The 22,237-nt window shown below is 40.1% G+C and overlaps 1 protein-coding gene and 1 long non-coding RNA gene across 2 annotated transcripts; one reads left to right on the top strand and one right to left on the bottom strand.

The window, feature by feature from the left end:
* Window positions 1–2,462: 2,462 nt before the first annotated feature.
* Window positions 2,463–21,915, bottom strand: rundc3aa (RUN domain containing 3Aa). Its single transcript, XM_053614134.1, has 11 exons — window positions 21,506–21,915; window positions 9,717–9,832; window positions 9,492–9,625; window positions 9,131–9,216; window positions 8,847–8,936; window positions 8,564–8,644; window positions 6,525–6,690; window positions 4,052–4,209; window positions 3,279–3,398; window positions 3,074–3,180; window positions 2,463–2,860 (listed from the first exon to the last, which is right to left on the bottom strand). The coding sequence occupies exons 1-11, from the start codon at window positions 21,610–21,612 to the stop codon at window positions 2,718–2,720; spliced, it is 1,308 nt and encodes a 435-aa protein (XP_053470109.1). The 5' UTR covers window positions 21,613–21,915; the 3' UTR covers window positions 2,463–2,717.
* Window positions 11,226–16,276, top strand: LOC128601159 (uncharacterized). Its single transcript, XR_008384666.1, has 2 exons — window positions 11,226–13,121; window positions 14,351–16,276. It is a non-coding gene; the product is annotated as an uncharacterized LOC128601159 (long non-coding RNA).
* Window positions 21,916–22,237: the final 322 nt, after the last annotated feature.

Here is a 22,237-nt window from a genome sequence, read left to right as displayed (position 1 = left end):
GTAAGAAACAAAAATATCATATCGCGATAGTTTAAGACTTTCCTACGATACACGGTATGTTTTAAGATAAATAGAGCTGCTAGGGAAAATTATTGAGTTTGATTATGCTTTTATTTACTGTCTGTAAACATTAACCATTCATTCTTTAGCACAAAAAAGAGGGGAAAGAAATTTACAAGGTAAATGTACATATACAATTGAACTATAACTCAGCCGTTTCTAATGCAACTTATGATTCATCCAAATATTCAGTTCAATTCAATTTTATTTGTGTCGCGCTTTTAACAATGGGCATTGTCTCAAAGCAGCTTTACAGAAATATATAAACACAGGATACAGATTTTAAGTGTGTGAATTTATCCCTATTGAGTGAGCCGATGGCGACGGTGGTGAGGAAAAACTCCCTAAGATGATATGAGGAAGAAACCTTGAGAGGAACCAGACTCAAAAGGGAACCCGTCCTCGTCTGGGTAACAACGGATAGTGTGAAAGTGAAAGGAAGTTCGTTATGGTTTTAACATGAAGTCTGTTTGTTGAACTAGTCCACTGTTCACTAAAGGAGACCCGAGTGCAAAACTGCATGTAGTAATTGCAGTCCAAGCGGTACCATCCTAAGCAATCTCCAGGCTGTAGCCTCCAGTTGATATTAATATTATATCCTTATATTGCCTAACCTTATTCAGGTCACGGCTGTGATAAATAAAATCAATTCTGAGGTCGCATGGTGGTGCAGTAGGTAGCTTTCTCAGGTAGAGTTTCTCTACATGTTCTCTGAGGTTTTTTTTTTAAGCCATCATTGTCAGATTGATTGCTTTTACAGATGATTTAAGATGGATTACTTGGACATTTGTGGAACCAAGCTCGACGCCACCACCAGTGGTCCTAAGAAACATACCAGAATGGTATGAAACAGCGAGGCTGGTGCTGATTCGTTCTAGCCCAGAGTATCAGTGACCATCATGGCAGGGAAATGCACCCTAGATTTGACCTCGATTTGGGCTAAAAAAAAAATAAAAAAAAAAAATTCACTTCATGTCACTGACACATCTGTAACACATCAACAGTGACTGAGCAGGCAAATATGAAGTACAGTCCAACATGCCTTTCGATAGACTATGCACACATTGTCCATTGAAAGTACACTTTACACAAAAGGACAGACAACAAAAGAAATTTAGTGTTTTTGAACGGAAAGGGAATACAGCTTTTCTTTTCCCAGTGTTTGGTATTTAGAGGAATACATCATGAACTCAGTAGAGCATTACGGACATGAAAAACAAAGAAATTGAAATCAAACTTAAAATCCAGCTGCCTATGTGTCTTTAAGTGTGTTTAATAGTTTCCCCCACAACATGCTCATAATGCTATTGAAGAGTCCTCATGATATAATGTTCTTGATAGAGATTAGATTTCAGCCAATCTACTGGGTGTACCTAGTAATGAACTAAACCCAAATATAGCCCATAGATCTGTAAATGTATTTTAACACGGGGTGGACTACATTCCACAAATTTAATGTTACTGTTGCTTTCTGTTGCTCAGCCTGCCTTTGTGCATGAACTTCTGAATTTGTACAAACATCATACATCCTTATAAATAGCATATGATTAATCCTGGAATCGCATAAAACATCCAATTCTGTCTCCAAATATGCCAACTACTATTTTCTTCACATCTAAAATGGAAAATCAGAGTAGCGTGAACTAACAGGTTTTGTCCACTAGAGGTCACCTCGAGTCAATAGAAACAAATGGGCGTTTCTCTGTATTAAGAATAATCAAGATTTGGCAATACACACCTTGTTTTGAAGGTTACATTTGTATAATTTACTCCTTGTTTTCTCCTTATTTTCACTGTGGAAATGTATTGGGGATTGCTATAGACAAAGACAATTCAGCCAGTTTTTACATATATCTATAACTTTTATTGTTCAAAATACATAATGAACACTTCCTGTTCACAAAGCCAAAGTCTGAGCATTAATCCTGCAAAAGAAAAGAAAAGAAAAGAAAAGAAAAGAAAACAGACTCGTGGAAATTCCTGACTTTCTCACCTCAGTAATCTAATCTCAGTTAAAGCAGTAAGGCAGAAAAGTAAGCAATAAAAATGTGGTGGAAATAAACGTCAGTCCAGTTAGAATGAAAATGAGGGCCGTTTTTATCGATGGACAAAAAACACTACCACTACATAACAAAATAGATCATATGTATAAACAAAGCAGCACAAGTCCTCAAGCCAATCAAAGCTTTATAAACATAAAATAACCACGGGAGATTAAGTTTGCTGTTACCTCCACATACACACGACATCAGGCATAACTGTAGGTGGCACAAGCACATCAGTGAATACATGTACAGTCGCTCAGGATGGAGGTCTGATCTCATGCAGACGAGCACAAATTCATTCTCTCTCATCATGTAATGAAGGTGAGCGGTGGATGTGAGGAATATAGTGATTGGTGATTATATGGCGTTGATCAGAAATTGGGTGGTTCATGCCAGTATTCAACATTTTCTCAGTATGGAAGCTACAAACCGAGAAAGACATGCCTCTCCAGAACAGTTACACTATTACTTATTTATTAGATGATTTGAGAATATGAATAAATGAGGGTGCACAGTGGTGGAAGACAGAAATGATGAATCTCTAGTCAGAAGAAAAGAAAAACGTTTTATGTTTTTTCGTCACTAGTGAGGATGAACCCTAGCTTATGAGCCCTAGCTGGGGGAGAGGGCAGGGCTGGGCTCTGCACTGATGTTCACCAAATACTCGCTGGATTTAAGACTGGCCAGAGATTTGCAGCTTGGCGAAGAGGCCAGAGACCCACATAGGCCCAGCATAGATGGAGTAGTGTCTTTCACTGGGAGGAGAGGAAAGAAAAAAAACAAGCATAATCACATGCAAGAAACAGGATTCTTCTCCCACAGTGGAACTGGCAGACCTGCAGTCCGTCACCCACTCGCAGGTCCACAGAGCCTCGAAGACTTGTGCGTTTTGGCATGTTAGGCCATCATTGTATAAATATGACTCTGTTTGTGTGTGTGTTTGTGTGTGTGTATTTAAATGTCTTTACCTCCTGAGCACCAGTCACTGTCTCCATTTTGTTTCCCATCTGTCTTCAGAGACTCTTTGGAGTTCAGACTGACTTCACCAGAGAGGCTCAAACTGTGAAAACTTCTCCTAAACAGCAGCAATTTGAGGACAGAAAGCACAACACATACCTTATAAATACATAACGACAGCATTTACACCAACCCAATACACACTTCTACACTCACCGGCGGAATAGCTTTACGTCCCTTTGGTTGTTTGCAGTTTGTACAGATGGCCACTGGTTAACCAAGGAGACCGACAGATCTTTTGACAAATGGGCTGGTGCACATGGAATAACACCAGTACTTCAAGACGCGAGACACCAAACGGAAAGAAAAAATATAGACAAGAAAGAGAGAGAAAGATAAGGGGGATCATATGATTGTGGGGGCAGGAGTTGGCATGCATGATATTCCATTCCTCAGAAAGCAATGGTGCATTTGTTTTTTTTTATGTTTATGGCATTGGATGCATTTCTGTATGAGATCTGTTCGTGTGCATTGCATTTGTATAGTACAGCTGAGTGTGAACGTGGGCAAACCCTTAGGACAAAGTGAGGAAGACAAAGAAATCATATATACTAAGACATTTAGTATGTGTTAGGATTCACACATCTTTGCCTTTATAACTGCATCTTTCCTCTGAGCAGCTTTTAGATGTTCTCAGTTGTAACATCTGTCCCCTTTTTCTTGTTGACTTTTTTTTTTTGTTTGAACTCTGCCAGATGTTACGTTCTGCCAGCCTTATTCAAATCAGGCCTGGAAACCGAGAGGGCTGTGGAAACTGTTTTTCTGATGATTTTGCCTTATGTTTTGGACTGTTGCCCTGCTGCAGGATAACAAGAAAAACCTTTTGTTTTTACATTTTATGCTTTTTTTTTTTTTTTTTAAACCAAGAGACCTTGGGGATGCAAACATTTTCACACAGCTGTAAGTATATCGTATGTGTCTCTATGTACAGTTGTGCTTGTAGCTCCAGAATAATGGCCTCAAGCTCTTTCTTCTCCTGTTGGCTCTGGATTTGCAGATCCTCCAGTTTTGCATTCAGTCTCTTATTCTCGGTCTCTACGTTCTTCAGCTGTGACTCTCTCAGTCGCACCAATTCTTCCAGATAACCCTAAGAAACAGTCACAATACATACGTTCTGAATAATATATAGGTAGGTTACTAGTCTATAGCAATGCATAATGCCCAGGACAAAGCTTTCTGATTACATAGTAACTCTGGATGGCCTTTCAGTTTCATCATGTGCAGCAGTAAAAGACTTTCGTGTGATTACTGACTCCAGTCTTTCATTTGATGCTCTTGTAGATAATATTACTAGGATAGCCTTCTTTCATCTCAGAAATACTGCTAAGATAAGAAATATAATGTCATTACATGATGCAGAAATATTAGTTCATGCTTTCGTCACCTCTAGACTAGATTACTGTAATGCCTTACTGTCTGGATGTTCCAGTAGGTGCATAAACAAAATCCAGTTAGTCCAGAATGCAGCTGCAAGAGTCCTTACTAGAACCAAAATATATATAACCACATCACCCCGATCTTTATCCACACTGCATTGGCTCCCAGTGAAATTTCACACGGATTATAAAATACTACTATTGACCTATAAAGCACTAAATGGTCTTGCGCCACGGTATCTAAGCGACCTTTTGGTCTTTTATGATCCGCCATGCCCATTTGTTCGTACGTCAAATAGTGAAAGCTACAGCAGGGGTAAGAGCTTTCTCTTACAAAGCCCCACAGTTATGGAACAGCCTTCAAATTTGTGTTCTGGACTCAGACACGGTCTCAGTGTCTAAGTCCAGGCTGAAAATATATTTGTTTAGTCAAGCTTTTTGTGAATAGTTTTTCTTAGGTAAAGGAGCAGATCTAGAGGGCTCACAGGCATAGAGTGTTGTGGTGAACTGGGATGTTTGGATGCTGTCGCCCCCACTCTGATGCTTCTCTCAGGCTTGTTGATGGTGGAGCGGTTGGCCGCCTTATGTCCCAGGGCGCCCTCATGTCTGTCTTACCTTCTGGCTCTCCCTTTTAGTTATGCGGTCATAGCTAGTCTTGCTGGAGTCCCTGCTTACACTCACTCAAAGTTCATTGTCCTTAAATATTGTGAGAAAATAAGCATACCTAATAATCTCTCCCTCTCTTTCCCCCTCTCTCTTTCTATCGAGCTACACATGATGCTCCTGAGATACCAGTGATCCTGACCCCTTCTGCTCTCTGGACCTGCCTGATCCATCCTGATGCCCTACTTCTGGTTGGAGTTCTCATTTGTGTTCTCACCGCATACAGTGAAGTGTTCATAGTGTACATATGACCATTATTATTATTTTCACTACTATTATTCTTATTTTTCTATTCAATTCAATTTTATTTGTATAGTGCTTTTTACAATAGACATTGTCTCAAAGCAGCTTTACAGAAATATATAAACACGGTATACAGATATTAAAAGTGCGAATTTATGCCAATTGAGCAAGCCGGTGGCGACGGTGGCAAGGAAAAACTCCCTAAGATGTTAAGAGGAAGAAACCTATATATGATTTTTTTAGACTTTTTTTTTCAATTCTATTCCTGTTTAATGTGTATTCTTTCTTATCTGCTTTTTGTGTAATTGAGCTGCTGTAACGAGGGAATTTCCCCAGTGTGGGATTAATAAAGTTTTTATCTTATCAACTGGCTGTTACATGCTGCTGCTGAGGATGGTACCACTGGTACCATCATGGTACATCATGGCCCCACATGGTACAGCCTAACGATCACTGAGATTGCTGAGGATGGTACCACTTAAAATCCATAAAGATGGCTTTGGACCTCAATTAATGTGAACAGTTATGCTATGATGGCCAGGACTACAACTGCTATTATAGCCTTAGCAATGCAATTACCACAAACAGTTTTGCACTCAAGTCTCCATCAGTGAAAAGTAGAGAAGTTCAACAAAACAGACTTCATGTAAAAACTGTGATGAATTTTCCTGGTTAGACAACTGTACTATTTGACCATGTCGTATTAGAACATTTATAGAAGGGAATTATTTATAATTGCACTATCCGGTGTCACCCAGATGAGGACGGGTTCCCTTTTGAGTCTGGTTCCTCTCAAGGTTTCTTCCTCAGATCATCTCAGGGAATTTTTCCTTGCCACCGTCGCCTTTGGCTTGCTCATTAGGGACAAATTCATACATTTAAAATCTATATTCTGAATTTATATATTCTGTAAAGCTGCTTTGGGACAATGTCCATTGTTAAAAGAGCTACACAAATAAAATTTTATTGAATTGAAATCTAAAAATAAGCTTTGTTGCTACCCCAAATCCATTATAAAACATCGGACAGTATAGGGATATCAATCCTTCTGCTTTAAGCTCTTGTGTGTTCCTGTGTGCTTTCACATATTTGTATGTAATGTGTGTTTTTGTGTGTTCACCTTCTGGGCGTAGACGATCTTGAACCTCTGCTCCATCTTGCGACACCTGGTGCTCCAGCTCTCCTCATCAGTGACCAGAGGGATATAGGGATGCTCAGCCACGCTGTCTTCACTCGCACTGCTGTCCACGCTGCGCCGGTCCTCCTCATCACTCAGGTAGTCATAACTACAGAGAGCAACGTCATCACCATGGCAATGAGAGCTACAGCGCAATCATAGTAATAGTATGACCTTGGATACTGAATGAATAACAATGAGAGAAATTAATAATAATAATAATAATAATAATAATAATAATAATAATAATTTCTAAAGTAACAATATATAGGTTATTTATATAGTACATAGATATAGTATATATAGTTTTTTTTTTATATAGTTATCCATCCATCCATTTTCTGTATTGCTTATCCTACACAGGGTCGCAGTGGAGCCTGGAGCCTATCCCAGGGAACTCGGGGCACAAGGTGGGCAATACCCTGGCAATACACTGTGCCTACCCATCCCAGGGAACAACTGCACACACATTCACATGTCCATTCACACGCTACTTGGAAATGCCAATCAGCCTACAATGCATGTCTTTGGCCTGGGGGAGGGAACAGGAGTACCCGCAGGAAACCCCCGAAGTACAGGGAGAATATGCGAACTCCAAGCACACAGGGCAGAGGCGGGATTCGAACTCCCAACCCTGGAGGTGCAAGGCAATCATGTTAATCACTAAGCCATCATGCTCGCCCACCCACCCCGCCTCCAAGTTATAGTTATTATATGAACTAGCAATTTTGTCAACTGAAAACAAATTATTGTATTGATGAGTTTTCTGAGGTCACACAGAGCACAGTAAAAATGAATGAATGTTAAGTTTATTCTGTTTACATTTCCGTTTTCCTTTACTAAATTCGTGGTGACATTATGGATCTCCACACCAATCTGCACTTAAGGCTAATCGCTTAATCTATAGTAAGTAAGTAAGTAAGTAAGTAAGTAAAATTTATTTATATAGCACGTTTCACACAGCAAAGCTGACCAAAGTGCTGTACAGAGTAAGGAAAATAACATAGAAACAGAATTAGACCAAATAAAAACAGACAATGGACAATAGAAAAAATTGATTAAAAATTCGTTTAAACAATTAAAAATTTGATCAAAAAGCCTGGCAGAAGAGATAAGTTTTAAGCCTATTTTTAAAAGTGGTAATAGAAGGTGCAAGGCGGATGTCCAGTGGCAGTTGATTCCATAGACGGGGGGCAGCAACAGCAAACGCTCTATCCCCCTTTGTTTTTAACCGGGAACGAGGGACATGCAAAAGAAACCTATCAGAAGATCTTAGGCATCTGTTTGATGAATGTGGTTTAAGAAGATCCTCGAGATAGGAAGGAGCTTGATTATTAAGAGTTTTAAAAACAAACATCAGAATCTTAAACTGAATCCTAACACGGACTGGGAGCCAGTGAAGCGATGCTAAAATTGGGGTGACACGATCAAACTTCTTTGGCCACGTCTGTCAATTGGTTCTGTTCACACTTAGCCAGTTGTTTTAGTCATTTAATTGACCATCTTCTCATGGCTTGTGGTGTGCGAGCCTGGCCTACTTTATTTGATCCTACTACTAGAAACTGAAATTTGCAATGGTGAATATGTGCAATAACACTCATTCACACAGAGGCTCATTATGTCTACTGTAAATTACAGTATGTCCTTAAGGCCCGTGATTTCAACCATTAAATAGTGATATCAAGTGCTGGTCTCGCTGATTCACACTGTATTAGTCTATTTAGCAGATAGAGGGGTGCAGGTCATCCACATGGCCCATGGGCTGACTTACCGTGTTAGTGTTTGTAAGTCAAACTAATAGGTTTGTTGCCATGTTTTGTAGTGAGAACTGCTTGTAGACTTTGTTACAATTGTTTTAATACACAACCTAGCCAGCAACAATGAGAATGTCAGCATCTATGAGCTTGCACACTAGGGTCAAAATAGTCAAATTCCTGTATAAAGCTTTAATTTGTTGGCGTTTTAGAGTTAACTTCCCTCACCTCTGGGTAAATTTCAAGTATGGTGTGTAATCAATCACAGCAGGAGTCTTCCCATCCAATACCTCTCCCTTCAAACAGAAACTGAAAGAGAGTGACATATGGGACATGAATGAAACAAGATATGTAAAATACTCTGTACTAGTCTCTGAAATGGTTTTGAATTTCACAGTGTATTATAGTAATTATAGTGCAGAAGCAAAGGCATCCTTTATTGTCTGTCTCTCCCTGTAGTATAGAGATCGCAGAGGAAACACACAGCTTCCTGTAGATTGGTTATTTTCACCTGAAATCAATGGCACTAAGTCCAATCAGCATCCCTGTCAAGACTGTAGCTTCCTCTCTCAGCATGATGGCACCATCATCATAAAACTTCCTGCACACACACATAAATCTAGATCATGTTTCCGTTATACACACACAGCTGGCTAAATCGGTCTAGGCCCAAAAATAATGTATTGGGGCACATATCTAAAGGACATTCTACAAAATTCATGAAATGCTGTCCAAATTTTTTTGGGCTAAAAGTCACTCACAAAGATAAAAAAAAAAATCTTTTAGAGTTCTAACCTCGTGGTCCGAGTATCTCTTAAGGCTGTGGCAATGTATTCAGACAAACGCTTCTCCATGAGGGCCATGCGAATCCATGCCCGGCCCTACAGAAATGATCAAAGGAATTACTGAAGATAAAATAAAATACGTCATCAAAAAATAAAAATAAAACAGTTGCTGTTAAGAATTGCTACAAGAGCCCCATGGCCGTCACATTATCATATGACGAAACATATCAGATTTGCTAAGACCACAAAATAATACCTCATTTAATACTGAATTATAGAATGGTCATTTGTTCTTATTATTTGGGGCTCAGAAACTTTAGAAGAGCCAAGAATCATGTGAGGATAGATATGTTAATAGTTAAGACTCTTGCCTTGGCTCGGGACGTGCTGATGTTTTCAATGTTCTCAATGCTGCTGATGCAGTTGTTGTAAACTTTACTGCAGGCCAGGCGAACATAATCCCAGAAACTCCTCTGTCCATCTGAGCTGAACCAACCGCCTGGACCTGATCAAACACCAAATAACAAAAATCTTTTTAGGACCTATGATTTTCAAAAGTACTTACTTAGTGCACACAAATGATGACAGATGTTCACCTTTGAAGCGGTGACTGAGTATGTGCTCCAAGATTGCAGCAAAGTTAACAAACTCTTCCGATGAGTCATCGATGGGCTCAGCTGTGTACTTCTCCAGTAGAGTCTTTACTGAAAACCTGAATTAAGGAGATAAAGAGGGAGAAGGGTAAAATAGATTACGACTGCACATTAATTTCTTATTATAAATATACGTTCACAGAGAAATGCTGTAAAATAGTGTCCACATGCACACACAGGCTTCAGTTCTCCACTCTAACTGAAGGACTGGGAGCTTTTGGGAATGGTGCCACAGCAGGCAACTGAGGTCACCCCTAATTGTCCTGTGTACTACACAATGCACCTCTTCAAATGCCCTGCCTCTATTAGTAGGACAGTGATCACAATCAGAGTCCTTGTAGCCCTACCCAATCGTGCAATGCTATTGTTGGCATGAGGACCTTTGTCCATTTGCCTCAGTTCCTTTCTGTTTTTTTCCCCCTTCTTTATAAGATCAGCTTCACAGTTAGAAAATGACAGAATACCCTAAACAAACACCCACACACTCTACATCTCTCCACCCACTCATTGAAAAAGCGATGGCCTGATCTATTTAGTGCTGCCTTCTGCAGTAGCACAGCTACTCTGGATCTCCTCTGTCTCACAAGGTTTTATAGCACAGGAAAACCTGTAGGTTCTGGCATGCAGGGACTGCACTAACCCACTCCTACACAACCAAAGTGCAGAAAGAGAGAGACTGAAACAGGGCTGGCAGCATCTCTGGAGCCGGGCACCATTCATGCCTTCATGGGGAACACCAGCATCACTGAAGGCAAGACGGCCCTGTCTTTAGGTGGTTCCTCTATAGCTCGTGGCAAGACCTCCATCACCATGGGCAAGTCTTCAATCACCCGCGGCGTGACCACAACCTCCATGGGGGACTCCACCATCACACGAGGCAAGACTACCATCTCCCTGGGCAGAGCAAGCTTCAGCAGAGGCAAAACCACAACCTCTTTCGGAAAGGCTCTGCTGTCCAAACGTCGAACCACTTAAATGGCAAAAAGCACCACAACTGCTGGAATGAAGAGCAAGTTGTCAAAACTGAGGAGGACAGTCGATGACCGTGAGGCCACAGACATCCAGGAAGAACCAACTGGAAGCAGATCAAGAGAAAAGGCATCTATTTTGTTGAGAAAGACTTCCTTCATAAAAGGGAAGATGAAACTGCTTAGAAGCAAGAACGCCATCTCATGGGGACAAACCGCTGTCTCGAGAAGCAAGACCAAACTGAGGAGGGGAGAGACAGCATTTACGGTGGGTACAACCACAATTACACATGGGGATACCACTAGTTCCTTAAGCAAGGCCACTTTAAGTCAAGGAAAGAAGTCTGTAACTGTAGTAAAAACATTCCTCAAAAGAGGCAAAGACACTCAATGGAACCTCTACTGGGATTTTCATCTTTGACTGAAATACATTTACCAAATGAATAGACTTCGGAATAAAGAACGTTCATGCAAGTGAGTTGATGTGTGAGATGCAAGTGTATCATCAAAAGGATATAGAATCAGTTGTTATTGTATCTTAAATCAGGTTGAAGTCTTTTATGAAATTTGTGTTCCTGAGCTGGAATATGGTTGAAAAGTCGGAGCTGATTTAAAAAAAATATTCATTTATGTGATGAGGGGAATCAGCCAGAAATGCAGATTCTAAGGTCATGAGTATATAGTTGGTTTGAAGCAAGTGTTTGTATGCTTGGTGTGCTGGCAGGATTCCAGTAGGAAACAGCTGGTATGGTGTAATGCGTATACACGAAAGAAGTCATGTGTCTGAAGAGAACCAATAATGCAAGATTCTGCTCTAAGAGGCAGTCTTATCATATATGGCAACAGTGCAAAAGACTTCTATGAGATAACCAATACAGAAAGTATATATACACTATTCGTAGATCACAACATCTGCTATACTAAATGTCAACACACTAATGGAATTCTCAGCTAGGGTAATAAACATTAATAAACTATTTTAATATAGCTGAAAACTTTGTTTGTTTATTATTATTTTTATTTTATCAGAGGGGTTCACACACAACCACAAAATCCTAGTAACAGAGTATTACAGATCTCTATGAGGAGCTTACTTTTTAAAAAATGGCACAAAAAGAGACTGAAGGCTTGTTGACCCCAAAATTTGATTTGATGCATTTTGAACAATTTAAATCCATCAAATCTGTCACTCAAATGTTTTCTCTTTGCTGGTTGTGTAAATCAAAAGGAAAACCCTAAACTATTTTCAAGGCTATTTTTCATATCTGTAACCACACATTGTACCCATGTACAGTATCACCAGAGACAGCATTAGAGAACAGTTCTAGCAGAAAACAATGCCAAGGAACTTAGTGATGTCACCACCGATTGTATCTTTCAACAATGTGTCCTTCAGTTTGGTTCACGGCCTCGCATTGCCAGCGGTACAATGGAAACCACTGTCCTACCGGCCCCCAGATAGGGCTGCGGCCTCCTACAGCAGTTTCTATCCATTCACTTCATACAGGGGAGGTATGTGGCCTTCTGGAGCCCACGTCGTCCTTCTCAACAACGGCTTTTTGCTGCTACATGGGGGTTGTACCGAATGCATTTAGCATTCTGGTCCCATCCCAACACTTGCTGCGTGGATCCGTCACACCCTGCCAGGCATTGTCTGTGCAAGTGTGCTGCTACAAGGGTATGTGATGAGCCATTACATCTTTGTCCTGTGAAACCAAAGGAGCAAAAAAAAAAAAAAAAAAAAAAAAAACTAACTTCCCCAAGCAGAAGAGACAAGATTTAACCCCAACGTTCTCAACATCTCCCAGGCTGGCTGCTGCGGGAGGAGATCCCCTGCTCCACCACGAATTGGTTCTCCTTCACCATGGGTAACACCAGCTTTACAGAGGGCAGGACAGCCCTCAACCTGGGAAGCACGTCCATCAAGAGGGAGAAGAGTAAGATTTTGATGGGCAACAGCTCGATCTCTCGTGGGAAGAGCACCACATCCCTGGGCTCCTCAACCATTACTAGTGGAAAGACCAAGATCTCCCTGGGGAATGCTTCCTACAGCAGAGGCACCAAGACCACATCCTTCCGAAAGGCATTCATGCCCAAAAGGAAGACTCTTTAACAGGGAGTGGGGCCAAATTGTCTGGTTAAGGGTGTATGGGGAGAGTGTGGGGCATCAGGAAGGTGGAGGGGAGTTTTCTACAGTGTCTCAAATACCAAAAATATCAAAGAAAACTGAAGCCAAAGCATCATCACAACGGAATTCTGAGGGGGTTATTTTGGGCATCAAGTTAATTTATTTTTTCGACACCCAGAAACTCTGGGATTCAATTCGACATCAAGATATCTTCTGTTCCAGAAACTGCTTTGGATTAAGTCATAGATGCAGGTTAGTGAGTCAAGATACCTGCCAAAGTGTTCTGTTATGTTTTCTCGTTCATGGAAATATTCTGGTCAGGGTAAGCTGTTAAATCTGTTTAGGCCACAATACGTACAGCATTTAAATTTACTGCTTGGAGATTTTTGGGGGTTCAGGTGCTCTTTTGACTGGTCCTACAGTAATGACCAAAGAGCTTGATATTTAAATTGGACAGTTTACATTTCTTGCTCTATAAATCTAATTAAGTATGGAGAGATATGGAGGAATATACAGTATGATATAAAGTTTTTGAGTGATACCCTGGCATAATCAGGCTTTGGGAGCTGCAGAGAGAAGAAGGACAAACCAAGGGCACAACACATGTTAGTCAAAGCAATTACCTGTCCCTTGAAAAGAGAGGACAGTAGTCACTCTTATCTGAAAAGAGGTAATGCGCCTGCAGTTTCTTATTCCAGCCAAATAGGTGCCACACTTAATAGTTGTTTGTAAACCATCGATTACGCAAATGGAATCTGGTGATCCTCCTACTTGATTGGAATGAAAACCTGCAGCTGGCTCTTTGTAGATTGCATTGAAGACCACTGAAGAAAAGCTTTGTAAGAAGTCCAAAGTTTACATGGTTTCTCAAAGCATGAAGTCCATATTTACATATAAACTTATGTATGTGATGGAGGCGTAAAAATGTAGGGCTCCAAGCTAGTGTGGGCAAGTGCATGGCTAAATCTTTGCCTTTCTGAAGATAAGCTAGCTGAAGAAAGAACTTGCATACCTCAAATGCTAATTGGTGAATGGCAGTAAGATGCCCTTGGTACGATTTGACACTGACAAACAAATGTACAGCCACAACAAATGGCTTTTGTGCCATAGCTCTCGCCCACCGTGGCAGCATGCCAAGGGAAAGCCATGCTGTGCCCCTTTGAAAGAGTCCCTCAGAAAGGCAGTTTATGGAAGGTTAATGCACTTTGAAGCTACCCTCCACATATTTGGTCAAATAGCATTAAAGTGAAGATTCTCAGTCTAGACATGCTGCCTTAATGTTTCTATTCCACATTCTCCTCTTCTCCAATAGTTCATTATATCTCCTACGTAGTCAGACATCCCGCTTTCTTCTTCTCTTCTGCAATTGTCTCACCATCCTTCTTATGTTCTTCCCCTATCTATTTCTCAGTTGATATTTATAACACTTCTCTTTTTCCATCCCCTCCCTGTCCTTGTCTCTCTATGTCTCTCTTCCCCAGTACCTTCAGGATCAACTGACTTTATGGGGTGCCTCCATTCTTGAAGCTCAACAGCAGACATAAAACTTTTCTCCAAATCTTTGTCATTACACGCCAAGACCACACCAGATCAGGAACTATAAATATGAATTTAGTTGATTCATCTCTACAAACAGTTTGGTCATGAAGCCCATAACATCTAATATTCAGTTTTCCATCAAGTATGACGAAGTTAAATGTCTATTGCATGTGTTAAGTAAATGGCAAATGTATGTAAATTCTGAGGGTTGACAGAGGTTGAGATTAGAGGGTTTGACATCCTGTACTGAACATAGAGTCTATAAAGGAGTGATGATTGGTCAATATTAGGAAATTCAGAAAGCAAGAAGTTGGGGTAAATATAAATGTGATTTAAGGACAGAGACTATAAGAGAGTAATGAAATCACAAACACAAAAATAGTGTTTGGATCCATTCCATACCACAACGTTTGTTTGTTTTTTAGCATTTTAATTAACCCAAATTTTTATTATAATTACGGCATTTCAATGGTCTCAAACTCATTCAGCAATCTTTAAAGTGAGACTGGAATTTATATTATAATAAATCTTTCCTGGTGAGCACAAACTATCTTTTCAAAAAATAAAAAGAGAGACGCAGGAGAAGTTTGGAGAAGGAAACAAGTCACAGCAGTGAAGTGCCTTGTACCTGTCTCTGAAGGGCACTCCAGATAACAAGTGGTTCACCTTAAATACCATGTTACCTCATGTTTCACACATCAATTCATTTCTTCCTTCGAAGCTAAATCCCAGGTTCTCCCTCACGATGGGAGGAAAAAGCTCAAGAATGCAACAAGAAATAAATAATAAACAATTATAATACAATATTAATGTTAAAATGTTATTTTGTCTTAGGTTGAACATGCTGCCACCACCAACTTCCCTAAGCATCTGCCACATGAATTAGCCTTCTATACGAGACAAATTACTTCTATTCCTCCTATTCAACAGCCTGCACTTCTGCCTAGTTTCCACAACAGCCTTTGTCTTTTTAAACATCTTTACATAATGTTTTGAGCAAGGGCCATTGTTCCCTGGACTTACACTCTTATTTGCAACTCCAGGAATCAATGAATTCAGGGAAGAGACTTATTTTATGCTAAGCTCAAAATGTTTTCTTTACGTTCTTGCTGAAATCGTGTCATGCAAATTTTCATTCAGCCCTCAAACATGTGGAGACTTACTTAAAACAGAGACTTTCTTCAGACCTGCTGGAACTCCGACCTCTCATCTTTTACCTGGAAAAGAAGTCATCATGCCCCACGCAAAACCCCAGGATCACCCTGTGATGATGATGATGATGATGATGATGATGATGATACCACTTACTCCTGTGTTACTGTCCTTATATTGTGTTTTATATCACTGTATTCATGTCATATAAATGGAGATCATAATAATCCATGCATAAAGTGACTCATGCTGATACAGGATCAGCGCCCTCATTGTCTATATAACATTGGGAAATGAAAGCCAAAAACTGATCCCAGTTAGAACAGTCTCTTAATTTCTATACCTATGATTTCAGAAGTATGCGCCTCTGTAGAATGTGTTGTAAGGCACCGATACAGATGAAATGCCCTAAAAATACTTGTTTTATTTCGAAAAGGTAAACGTAAACCGTGTCGGCATGTAAAACTGTGTGTAGTGTGGATTATGTCTGTGAAATGTGTGAAAGGTCGAAGGGTTTTTTAAAAAACAACAACTACATCATAACTAATGCTTTAGACATTAATGTTGATCCACCACAGATGGGACAGGTTGGGCAAGGACAAGTGAAACCAACTGTGTTTTTAAACGTCTAATCAAGTTTAGTCGTTCTTCATGTAGCCTACAAGCCTGTTCAGACAGTGGTGCTGGGAAATTTGTCCCGTATTTAAAAACGCAAACATTAAAAAAAAAAAAAAAAAAAAAACATTTAAATGATTGAACTATTACACTTGCAGGAATTTTTCATGTCACCATCCTTTAGAACACATATTCCCAACAGGACATACCTCATGTCCTGCACATTTTAGTGTTTTCCCTGGTCCCAACATATCTGATTCAACTGGTCATCTAATAAAGAGCTCGAAGCTGACATGTGCAAGCAGGGAAAGCATAAAATTGTGTAGGACAAGGGGTTCTTCAGGACCAGGGCTGGTTGGTTCACCAAGAAACAGTGCCATGCTGCCCTCTAGAGGGTTTGAGGGCAATGAAAAGGCTAGGGTTTGACCAGCACAATTTAAGAATACTTAAAAGTAGTTACCGGTTAGTCACCACCCCAGATACAACATGTATGATAAGACATTAAGCCACTGCTGATGTCTGATATCAGAGGAACCTATTTGATTTTGAACTATTTGATCAATATACACGAGTGGGCAAATCAATAGAGAACACGGTCTGGCAACTGAGAGTTAAGGGACACTGACAACCAGGCTGAGAACCAGACCAAGAAACACAGAAGGTTTCAGATACATAAAGTTTTACAGTCCTTAAGAACTAATTTATGTAGTTACTCTAAAATGTAATGGCCATTTACTGTTGAGATGTCTATTCTAGCAACTATTAATTAAATTTCAGGCTTTAACAGTTTTATTCTATTTAAGTCCTTGTCTTATGCAGCTTGTCTTTAAATGTCTGAGATTAGATTGGTCTTCATGTGGTCAAATAGAGGTCCTGGAGGAAAAAATGGCCACTGTTCTTGTCAGTGAAAATGTCTTTGTGTTTACTGAAAATCCATTTTCGAAGTTCTTTCCCCCCCCCCCCCACTTTCTTGCTGTTTTGGGATGTTACATGTTTAACCAGTCTTCAACAGACACCTGGAAAGGGAGGTTCTCATTGTAGTGCTTGTTTAATAAACAGTTGCTGACTTTTGCTTGTCTTTTTCTACTTTTGTCTAATTCTTTAAAAAAAACAAAAAACAAACACATCTTACAGACATACAACCAACTATATCTCAAAAGATATAAAGGTTTCAACAGAGACACAAGGAACCGAAGAACATATAGCTTTTTGGAAAGAGAGTCTGGTGCTTCACTGAGAGCTTCATATCAATAAGTTGGAGTATGTTCCATAAGACTATTTGACCATGAGTCATTTCATGGATTATAGGACCCCAGGTCCTATAATTGTACATTCAGTGGCCGAGAGAAATATTCATTGCCCACTGATCATACTAGACAAACTTAAAGAATTACCAAGTATGGTACTATTCCATGGGCCAGTAAAATATACAGGGCAAGTGGGTACTTGGCAGTGTGGGGACCTCTTTGCTCTATGAGTTTCAAGTTGTCCTGTAGTTGCTTGTACAGATCCACCTGTAGTGACCTGTAATGTGGAACCCTAGAACAATGGGTCCTTTTAGAGAAGGCTCCAAGTAGGAAGCTGGAAACATTAACTATTCAAAGAATCTGTCAGTAATCCCTAAGTGTGTGTGGTCCTGCAGGTACATCATTTCATTCCACTGGATATAGATATAAACACTGGTGATTCATCCATGACTTAACTGCACTAGATGGGTATTTTCGACCTTACAAATGAAGCCCTGATACCCTTCACACTGTCAGCTCAGCTACTGATCAGAAGGTGCTCGGTTCAAACCGAAAACCATTCAGATCTGTTGAAAAAGGCCCTTAATCCATAAACTGATCTGTAGTATACATTCTTAGTTGCAAGATTAAAGCTTCAACAAAATGAGTCGAATGTAAATGTACAAAACTAGTGTTTCACTTTACTAAAGCTTGGACCACACAGGATCTTTTATAGGTCTTTGATTACTCTAGTAACTGCAGTTTCATCCTGCTGCTCCTAAGATGCACTTAGAGTTTCCATGCATCAAAAATGATCCTTTGGGAAATGGTATATCCTGTTGGTTTATTCAGCACTCTTGTATCAATGGATCCAGAGTGGGAAAGAAGACATGAAGACAAAACTCCATTGGCAGACGACTGCTACTGAACTGATATATGAAAAAAGATGTAACTCTCAGTGTTTTGTTAAAAGTCAGATATCTGGAAGGTCACTGGTAAGTACCCTCAAATTAAAGCACATTTCCACTAACAAAACCTTCCTAAATAAGCATAAATCAAATGCCTAATCATTGCTATATTAATTGTGGTATATTTGTATTTTTTGTACATGCAAAAAAAAACCCATATATTATATATTATATATATATATATATATATATATATATATATATATATATATATATATATATATATATATATATATATATATATATATATATATATAAAAAGACCTCTTTGGTGGTTCAAATCCCACCTTCACCCTGCGTACACGGTGTTTGCATGTTCTCCCCGTGCTTCAGGGGGTTTCCTCCCCCAGTCCAAAGACATGCATTGTAGTCTAATTGGCATTTCCAAATTGGTCATAGTGTGTGCATGTGTGTGTGATTGTGCCCTGCAGTCGGTTGGCACCCCATCCAGGGTGTCCCCTGCCTTGTGCCCCGAGTTTCCTGGGAAAGGCTCCAGGCTCTGCCGCGAATCTGTGTAGGATACACGGTATGGAAGATGGAGGGATTGGATAGTCCGTGCTCTTCTATATAACTGCTCTGAATATCCTGCTTTTGAACTTAAGAGCCATCAGTAAAATTGTCATCGATCATTTTATTTCACACTGGGGCCAAAGAGCTTAATTTTTGCTTCATTACATTTCACCTTAGAAGAAAAACTGCTCCAGTTCAAAGGCACATACCATAGCAATCATCAGAGCTTACTAACTTTTCTGAGATCGGCAAGAATATTTGAGCTGCTTTGCTTTGCCACGTTAAGGTTCTTCCATGATTAGCTGAATCTCTGAGAATGCTAAATTGTTGATATTCCATGCTCGAGCCACAAGTGCAGATCACTGAAAATTCAGTCAGTAATGCTATCCAGCATTGCAAGATTTATATTGGGGATTGAAAATATCGCATCACTAACAGCTGTATCTATAAGTCCAGAATATAGCCTCGATATTCAGTCATACAAAATGACAGTCTAACGTGCCATAAGGTACAACTAGTAAAGTTGGGAGAACCCAAGAACCCTGAAGTCACTGAACATGGTGACATGGTGAAACGTCAAGTTTCCTTTCCTTGCAGGAAAATATGACCCGTTACGCTTGTAGAGATAAAGGATAACCACGAGACCTTACTATTTACTTAATTGCAAGCAAAAATACTAGGGCCTTCCCAAATTTAATCTAGTTTGGAACACTATATGGCCATATTAATGAAAAATTAATATTTACCCAGAATAAAAATGCCAGGATCAATAAATACACATGCATATACAATCTGGAAAAGTCTACATGTCCCCCTTGCTTTCAAAATACCTAGCCAGCTAGCCACTGCTCATAAATTAGCTTGTATTTTTCACAGTTAGACAGAAGTGGCATTTCAGCGTTTAAGTCTTGATTTTGCATTGTCCTATTCGCAGTGCTTTATTTGACACTAGCCAAGACCGTCAAAATGTACCATGATGCCCAAATTTTTGTTCAGCACGATCATTAGCCAAGTTAGTTAGCTTAGTATGCAGATTACGGTACCATATGGCCCTGTAATAATATTCATCAGACATGACAGGCTCAGCACCACTGAACCTAGTCCCCCCCCCGTCCCCCCCCCATATCTGTATTCAGTCTATTAATTTAGAAGATATTGTTTTCAAGTTCAGTGCTTCAGGAATCACTTTATCCTTGTCAGAGTCACGGTGGTTATGTAGCCCAGGGGTTCCCAAACTTTTCCAGGGCAAGGCCCCCCAAATGGCATTAACATTTGACCGAGGCCCCCCTTTTGCAAGATGTCTTTAAAAAAACATTAAAAATACAGACTTCTGAATATATCCCCCCTGTTTATTAATAATTACATATTATATCTTTACATTACATTAGGAATTGATTGTGTGTGTGTGGGTGGGTGGTTGTCTGAGAGCGAGAAAGAGAAAACATACTAGTGGGAGGGATGGGCACCCCAAATTGTTGAGGCCCCCCGGGCACCCCCTGGCAGCCCCCACTTTGAAAACCATTGATGTAGCCCGTCACTGGAATACTGGGTGTGAGGTGGGAATACAATCTGGACAATGAATGAATGGATGAATGAAAAGTTCAGGGATACTTGTCTAGTGTTTAACAGAATATTTTGGAGGTGGCACATGGCTGATAAATAGTATATCAGGGATAGGCTCCGGATCTACCGTCTCCCTGAACAGGATGAAGGGGTTACTGAGGATGGATGGATAAATGGATGAATGAATGGATGAACGGTGGCCTCTGGTGGCATAATACTTTCCCACATTATTGTACACTATGTTGAGACGCTGGTGGTCCGCATGCTACTTCCTTTACCTTTGTAGATCATTTCTGGCACTTGGTCATCACAGATAAAAACACAAATCGGTTATCAGAGACATGCTTGGTGGTGATTTCTTTACTGGTACGCAGTAAGCCTCATCTAAACTATGCAATTACCCAGTGAACTTAGGGACATCTCCATCTCCATCTCCAAACAAACACACAGAGACACAGACCGACCCATAGACACTATACAGTTAGTCCATGGTTAGCCCAATCATAACAAAACGTTAGATGATAATGTTATGATGCATTTTCCTTTTAAAAAATAAATTCATATATCCCTATTTTCACATTGACTCGTGAGAATCCTGTATCATGAGCACTTTGTCCTTCTAAAGGCGTGATGAAGGATGCTGATGGCTTCACAGAAGATCAGTTGAAGGTGAATGCTCGTTTCTGTGCTAGTATTCCTTTTCCTCTTACTCCCTAAAGCACATTTCTAGCCATTTAACGCATGGGATTTCCATTTGAAATAAGATATCTTGACGCTGACTCACTGCTTTGAGTGATTTACGCCACAAAGGCGCAGGTGTCCCACAGAGATCGTGACATATTTTTAAACTTAGAAACTCGCTTTGGCCTTAAAACCATATTCGTGATTGTCAATAAATAAAGCAGTCATGCTCTTAAAGCCCGTTTCGGTCCAATTCCGCAGGCTCCTGTGACGCCGAACAAACGACGTTGAGTCAAATCGCTTATTCATGCAGCAGACTGCCCACAGGCTCCCCATGGAGACGGACGTTGGACATGGATGTTCTCTGAAAACCAACCCTTACCTGCAGACAGTGATGAGGTTCTTGCGCTCCACCGCCACGTTCCTGTTAGACGCTTTTTTCGACGTTAGACCCATAGCCATCGCGGTGTGGATGCAAGACGCTTCCATCCGATGGAGCCTTAACACTTCGAGCCGTGAGCCTCCAACCCCTCCCTTTGGACCAAAACACACGATTCACACGCCACAGACTCCTACACCACAGGACAAACTCAACATCTCACATGATTGAAATGATGATCTGAATTCATTATAGATCACATCCCTGCAGTAGGATACCTATTACTACAACCAGCACTTTGTTTACACAAATTCTACCTGCTCTTAAAATAGAAACTCTCCCCCAAAATAGACTACCAGAAGATTTTGTTTTTGTGATTTAAGCTACTTATTTGGATAAAGATGGAGCAGTTAAATAACTGCATCCCCCCCCCCCCAAAAAAAAATACCCCTTAAACATTTACCCCTATACATACCATGACAGCACGGTGCACTTCCCCACTCTCTGTATATGACGTTGTCCAGATAGCTCGAAAATACAGCTGTTTTTATTACATTTTATATCTAAACTATATTGTTGTTTTATATGCATCCTTTTGTGCACAGTGCAGTAATCTAGTTTTATGTTTAAAGCAAACAGACATTTCAAAACACCGGGTTAAACAGCACACTACGTCACACGCCCAATTAAATCTGCCTAGTGACAAGCAGCTGATTGGTTGTTAGTCCAATATGC

This window comes from Ictalurus furcatus, chromosome 2 (genome assembly GCF_023375685.1).
Source record: "Ictalurus furcatus strain D&B chromosome 2, Billie_1.0, whole genome shotgun sequence".
Classification (NCBI taxonomy): Eukaryota; Metazoa; Chordata; class Actinopteri; order Siluriformes; family Ictaluridae; genus Ictalurus; species Ictalurus furcatus.
The sequence above is the reverse complement of the archived record's forward strand: the minus strand, read 5'-3'. Positions and strand labels throughout refer to the sequence as shown.